At 38.3% G+C, this 6,908-nt stretch overlaps 1 protein-coding gene across 1 annotated transcript; it reads right to left on the reverse strand.

The window, feature by feature from the left end:
- Positions 1–1,113: 1,113 nt before the first annotated feature.
- pvalb8 (parvalbumin 8) lies at positions 1,114–4,605 on the reverse strand. The gene is made up of 5 exons (XM_034189479.1): positions 4,407–4,605; positions 3,882–3,949; positions 3,265–3,397; positions 2,630–2,739; positions 1,114–1,380 (listed from the first exon to the last, which is right to left on the reverse strand). The coding sequence occupies exons 2-5, from the start codon at positions 3,940–3,942 to the stop codon at positions 1,355–1,357; spliced, it is 330 nt and encodes a 109-aa protein (XP_034045370.1). The 5' UTR covers positions 3,943–3,949; positions 4,407–4,605; the 3' UTR covers positions 1,114–1,354.
- Between the last annotated feature and the right edge of the window lie 2,303 nt (positions 4,606–6,908).

A 6,908-nucleotide genomic window follows, 5' to 3' on the forward strand; every position in this document is an offset into this window, starting at 1 on the left:
GTTTGGGGGTCGTCTCACAAACTGTCTGCAGCACTTGGACCCAAAAAGAACAATTTTACTCTCATCAGTCCACAAAAATATTCCTCCATTTCTCTTTAGGCCAGTTAATGTGTTCTTTGGCAAATTGTAACCTCTTCTGCACATGTTTTTTATGTAACAGAGGGACTTTGCGGGGGATTCCCTGCAAATAAATTAGCTTCACACAGACGTCTTCTATCTGTCACAGCACTTACAGGTAACTCCAGACTGTCTTTGATCATAATGGAACTGATCAGTGGGTGAGCCTTTGCCATTCTGATTATTCTTCTATGCATTTTGATGGTTGTTTTCCATTTTCTTCCACACATCTCTGGTTTTTGTGTCCATTTTAAAGCACTGGAGATCATTGTAGATGAACAGCCTATAATTTTTTGCACCTGCGTATAAGTTTTCCCCTCTCCAATCAACTTTTTAATCAAACTACGCTGTTCTTCTGAACAATGTCTTGAACGTCCCATTTTCCTCAGGCTTTCAAAGAGAAAAGCATGTTCAACAGGCGCTGGCTTCATCCTTAAATAGGGGACACCTGATTCACACCTGTTTGTTCCACAAAATTGACGAACTCTCTGACCGAATGCCACACTACTATTATTGTGAACACCCTCTTTTCTACTTTTTTTTACTAATAGCCCAATTTCATAGCCTTAAGAGTGTGCATATCATGAATGCTTGGTCTTGTTGGATTTGTGAGAATCTACTGAATCTACTGGTACCTTGTTTCTCATGTAACAATAAGAAATATACTCAAAACCTGGATTAATCTTTTTAGTCACATAGCACTACTATTATTCTGAACACTACTGTATATGGCAACATTGATCAAAGAAGGGATTCATAATCCACTATCTGCCAGGTTCAATGCAATTCATTTGTGGTGAAGGTTAAATGAGAGCTGGAAAAAAATGTGTTTACACATATTTGTGTAACTCTGAGTTAATGTGTGTATGTGTGCATGCATTTGAGAGAAACATCATTACAAAAGCTGAGTCATGTCCTGTTTCCATATGTCAGGCAATGACAGAAAGCAAGACATTTGAAAAAAAAAAAAAATTCATAAAATGAGGCAGGAAACTAGGATTTTATTCATTTATTTTCTCAGTGATTTGGTAAATTGTATGTTTATGTGTTCAATACAGTCTTCTGGGTTATCATGGGGGTGGTGGGGAATATAATGTGATCATCTGTGGATCGAAGCCAGCATGGGGGAAAAAAAAAAGCAGTAAACGTTTTCATGAACCTATAGTAAACTATGAGAGCCCTTGCAGCAGTAGAACGGGTCGGGACAGGGGACATCTGAGATGACGTTCAGGTCTTTTTAGGATGAAACCACAGCCTGGAACTCTGTGCGAGAAAAAAAATGTAAAAAAAACAAACAAACAAGATATAACATTACAGATTTTTAATTTTTGCTTTTCCTAAAATGACAAAACAATGCATTTTTTAGTAACAGTTCCCCTGAAAAGCTCACAAATTAGCATGTTACAGATGTAATTTATCAAATCTACACTGAAAAAAGTGAAACTTAGGCATCATTTTAAAAAATTACTGTCATTTGTTACACCAACATTTATTAGTTCCCTCAAATTCTAGTTATCATAATACAATTTCAACAAAACTATAAATATGTGGATAAAAAAAGTTTTAGGTGTAACAAATTATAATACATTTTAAGTTGTTCCAAGTTTCAATTGGATCAAAAATGTTTTAAAATGTTGATGTAAATGCTAGAAAATGTCCCCATCGTCCAACATAAAGTTCTAAAAAGAATTATCCTGAATCTACAACAAGATCTGATATGTCCTTTCAATATGATTATACCCATATCCATGGAAATCAACTTAAAAAAATGCATTGATGAAAATATCAAACAACACACAATCTCCCTAAATCAAAATTTTTATTCATTTGTTATTATTATGTCCACCAAGGATGTAATAAAATCATTGGTGTTTATTTATTTATTTATTTGTCTATCTTTTAGCAGGATTACGTCAAAACTACTGCACAGATTTTGATAAAATTTTCACCACAGATAGGTATAAGGCCATGGAAGACTCCATTAAATTTTGGAGGTGATTTGGATCCAGATTCTGGATGAGGATTTCAGGTGCAGTCCAGGTCATGATGTGAATCACATATCTTTTATTTTAAGTCCTTGTCAACCCTTCATGGATGTCAGAAAGCTCGGAGTGCTCTTGTTTATTTATCCTTTTATTTATTCTGTTTCTAACTCTCCATCCAGAAGAACACAAAACTGTAGCATATTTATATTTATCATTTTAAGTTTTCAACTAAAATATAAATATAGTTTGAGGAAAAACTAATGAATTGAGGTGTAACAAATAACAGTGCCACATTCCTTCATGTAATGTGGAGTTGCATCTGGAAGGGCATCTGGCGTAAAACTTGTGCCAATTCAACATGCAGATCCACCTCGGATTTGCTGTGGTGTCTCCGAATGCAAACAAGGGAGCAGCCAGAGGGTCTTACTTATTTCTTCAGCAGCACTCTACAAATGTGTCATTGAATCTGCCATATTGAGAAATATTCAAATAAAATGAGTTTATCAAATAGGTTGGGATCATCTCACCATCTACTCCAATTCGGCCATCGTTATCATCATCAGCAACACTCAGGAAGGCCTTGATCTCCCTCTCTGTCAGAGTTCGAGCCCCAGGAGTAAACTTCTGGAGGAAGAACCTGGACCACACAAAATTCCAAACAGTTATGGATATGTTTCAGTCAGAAGTGCCTGAAAAGACTCCGGAACTCCACTCAATTCACTCTGAATCCTCTAAATGGACTGTATGTGGAACAATATCACTGAATGAAATGATTTACATTTAGATCCATTAAACTGCAGCACAGCTGTAAGGAAACCCTTCACATGAGTTCCCTCAGTTTAAGTTCTGTCTGAAATTACTCGCATGTTGTGTGACTTGTATTTGTCCTGTGTAAACACAGAGTGAGCTTTGACTTAAGCTCATCAATTTCGTAAAAATGAGTCACTTAGATTATGTTCTCATTTCATGTCAGCCATAAAATGTTTGGTATAAAACAAATTGGGCACTTTTCTAATATCATGAAAATGATTCATGACAATCAATCATGAGATGTTAAGGGAAGCAAATATTCAAGTGTAATTTTTCAACCCAGTGGAAGACAAGTACAAACACTGACTCCAAAATAACAAGTAGACAGTGACATAACTGGTTATTCACTCACTTGAGCTCGTCTTCCTCAATGAAACCGTTGCCATCATTGTCCAGGATCCCAAAAACCTTCTTCACATCTTGAGGACTCTTCGCGCTGAGGCCGCACATCTGGAAAAACTTCTTGGGGCAGAAGGAATCTGGTGCTGGATGGGGAAAGTGAGCAGAAGCATGAACAGCACAAGGTGGCCTGAATGAATTGGTCAAGCCTTCAGTTCAGCTCATTGATTCAGAAATTTTATTTTGAACATGTGAGCCTGGACTCTGTAGCATAAACAAATCTTTGATGTCTTCTCAAAGTCAGTGTAAATGTATACAAGTGGAGGAATGAAACACAATATTATCAGAAGGACACCAAGTAAGTTGTGAAAACTTTTTTATGGGAGTTGCTGACTTCATAGATTGTGCTTAAATAGGTGAAAATACAGTGGTGAAATCAGTATGCAAGTGTGTATCCACTTTGTGCAAATCACGTGTTATAATATTGTTCATACATAAAGGCACATATATATTACTAAGTGTTGCAGAAAAGGTAGAACTTATATTCCACTTTGTATCACTTTCATGATGTATAGAATTTTAGCAAATTTAATAAAGAAAGCAATAATGATATTGAATGGAAGACGATACCTTTGCAGTCATTGATGGCTTTGTCAATGGCATCAGGAGAAAGGACAGATGAGAGGGACATTTTATTCCTGTAGGACGAACACTCGTGGTGAATTATTAACACAAACAGCACCGAAGCGAATATTCAAAGTAGACAAAAACAGAAAACAAAAAGTATTTCAAGTACTGTCGCTGAGAGGACAGTGCAGCAAGTTAAATATTCGTCTCTTGGAAGGTCCGTATATAAAATATATCTAAAAATTCTCCAAAAATCCGATCCAGTTTCGGCGAGACTTCGCTGATTAAACTCAAAACCAGCTCTGTCTGTTCGTGCTTTGGATGTAAGGAGCGGTGTCACTAATCGAATGAATCACTCCTTTTACGCACGCAATTATTTGGTTTTACGCACAGAATTATTCCCTTTTACGCGCCCAATTATTGTTATCTAATGCTTTTGGAGTGTTCTAACGAGAACACGACACTTCCATATATGTATATATATAAAAAAAAAACACTCATAAAGCCCGAGCGCACACTGCTGCTTACCGTGGTGATGGGTTCTCGCCCGGTCGGTGATCCAGCAGCAGGGAGGTAAGGCTTTGGTGACTGCTGTCCGTCAAGGTGGATTTATATAGGTCTGATTGCAGTGACAATGGAGATTGCTTGAGTTACCTGTCTGTGGATCAAATTCTAACTGCCCGCCCCTGATCCAGTTTCTGAGCTAACTAATTAACCTTTACTTTTTATAACGCCCATGGTCAGAGAGAAAGCCCACAGTGGACATCTGGAACGCCCCTATACAAAAACAAATCGCGTATTCTTCTGTTTATCCCAACACCCCTCCTTCTCGCACCTCTAGAATTATATACTTGGTTATTTGCGTCTCTCTCTCTCTCTCTCTCTCTCTCTCTCTCTCTCTCTCTCTCTCTCTTTCCTCTGTTTCTGCACCGCAGTCAGCAATCCCAAGCCAGCACATCTGAGACACGCCATTCAACTGCAATTATGTCCCCGATGCATTTGAAGTGCCATATGGGAAAGAAAACAAACAAAAAAGTTTTTTTAAAAAAAGTCCCACTAAGTGAGTTTGATCACGTGCTTTTATGTCGGATTATGTAATAAAGAAAGGTCACGATGACACCGGGTCATCCTCTGTGGTTGCCGTCTCGTCCTGCCAAAATTCGCCTGCACCATTTAATTATGTTGGAAGGGGAATTGCCGGAAAACGCGCGTGGGACAGGCAGTGTTTGCCCAGACGCAGAGTGACCGCTGGCTTGAGGTTGTCTGTTCGGGCATCGGCGGGTGTGATGACGTACAAACAAATGCAAGAGTCATCAGGGGCGTTCTCAGGAGACTGCAGCGCAACAGAAATGTCAAGAGTAATTTCTCCGTGATGTCGGGCAGCGTGCGCGCATGCAGCTGCTGCAGTGTGAAGTATACAAGATCCGTCAGAATTGAATCTCTGTTGTCAATGACATTTAAGTATCATCATCACGCACATTAAAGTGACAAAAAAGGTTCTATCAGGAGGAAGAAAAGTTTCAGAGCAGAGTACTGCTCATAACTGTAAATGAAACGAGATGATTTTGAGACAAACGATTTGTTGATTAATTGTAAAAATATATATATATATCAACAGTGAACATTAAAAAGGGAAACCATTCACCTGTCAAGGCCAACAGGCCCTTCAAAAATATTACTTTATTTTCAAAAGTTTAAGTCACAGTATGTTTTTTACTAGTTTGGGAAGTCCTTTGACTTTGCCCTCTAGTGCAACTTTATATGCTGAAAAATCATGCATCTGTTAATAATAATAATAATAATAATAATAATAATGTAGGGTTTTCCCAGGAATCAAAGCACTAAACAAAATAAATGCCAAAAATTAAAGAATAAACAACAATAATTAAAGTACACTATAACAAAGCACAAAAGTCACAAATTTAAAAAGCCATTGAAATAAGTAAGTAAATAAAATTGACTAATTTTTTTTATGGTTCCAAGGTGGGCCAGCATTCCAGCAATCCATATCCATACGAGGATTTCCTTTTCCAAACTGCATCAAATAACATCCAATATGTTGTCCAACACACATTTATTTGTCCATTTTGCTTATTTTCAGAATTTAAATATTTATGTTTCAGTAACAGCACAGGCTGTGGTGTGCACATGTGCTATGCAGAGTTCCTGTCAGTTGTTAAACTCATCCTCAGGGAACCCCTGTGTTACAAAGTGAGTTCCACATACAGAATAAAGGAACGACCAGTCTGTGGATGTGCATCATGTTCCTGAGTTAAACATGCAGTAAAGTTATGAGTTTATCCTCCAGTCCTCATCACTATTTCCAAATAATACTTCATGGCTGCAGCAGTAATGATTTGCCTTTGAGAATGACATACAGACCCACTCTGTGGCCAACTTGAGTCTCAGATTGTTCAAGAATGTCTTTTTATCAACAGACGCAGCGGGTGAGACCTACACGCTACAGTAAGCTAAGTGGCTAGTGAGAGCCAAGCTAACTCTTCGTTTCCACCAAGCTGTCCAGGTCGGTACACCGTGGTGTGGAATGCTATTTTGTGCGTTTCCACATTGAGATTTAGGGTGGTGGCCAACTGGTTAGTGCACTTGGTTTTAGTGTGGAAGGTTGCCGGTTCAAACCTCACCCCTGCCACATTCCTCCATGTAATGTGGAGTTGCATCAGGAAGGGTATATTCAGAGTAAAACTTGCGCCAAACTAACTGCTGTGGTGACCCTGAGTGAAAATGATGGAGCAGCTGACGGGCCTCACTTACTTACCACATTGAGATTTAGGAACGTGTACCAAAATCACCAACACGTACATGCCACTTTCTTGGCACCCTTCACTTGAGGTACCAAAATAATGGAACAGGAACAAAAAAGAAGAGCTAACAGAGGTGCACTATAACATCTACAGACCCTATATTTGTTTTCAGTGAAGTCTTCACCGGACCATTCATACAGCTTTGACTTGTACTGTTTCAAATATTAAAACCATTCACACAATGAGTAAATATAAAGTCTTAAACTGA

This window comes from Thalassophryne amazonica, chromosome 16 (assembly GCF_902500255.1).
Source record: "Thalassophryne amazonica chromosome 16, fThaAma1.1, whole genome shotgun sequence".
Taxonomy (NCBI): domain Eukaryota; kingdom Metazoa; phylum Chordata; class Actinopteri; order Batrachoidiformes; family Batrachoididae; genus Thalassophryne; species Thalassophryne amazonica.

Excerpts from the sequence above, each read along its gene's own strand:
- pvalb8 (XM_034189479.1), bottom strand. The coding sequence starts at position 3,942 with ATGTCCCTCTCATCTGTCCTTTCTCCTGATGCCATTGACAAAGCCATC. Across the intron at positions 3,398-3,881 it reads AGCCATCAATGACTGCAAAG|CACCAGATTCCTTCTGCCCC; the intron begins GTATCGTCTTCC and ends TTCCCCATCCAG. Across the intron at positions 2,740-3,264 it reads ATTGAGGAAGACGAGCTCAA|GTTCTTCCTCCAGAAGTTTA; the intron begins GTGAGTGAATAA and ends TGTGTGGTCCAG.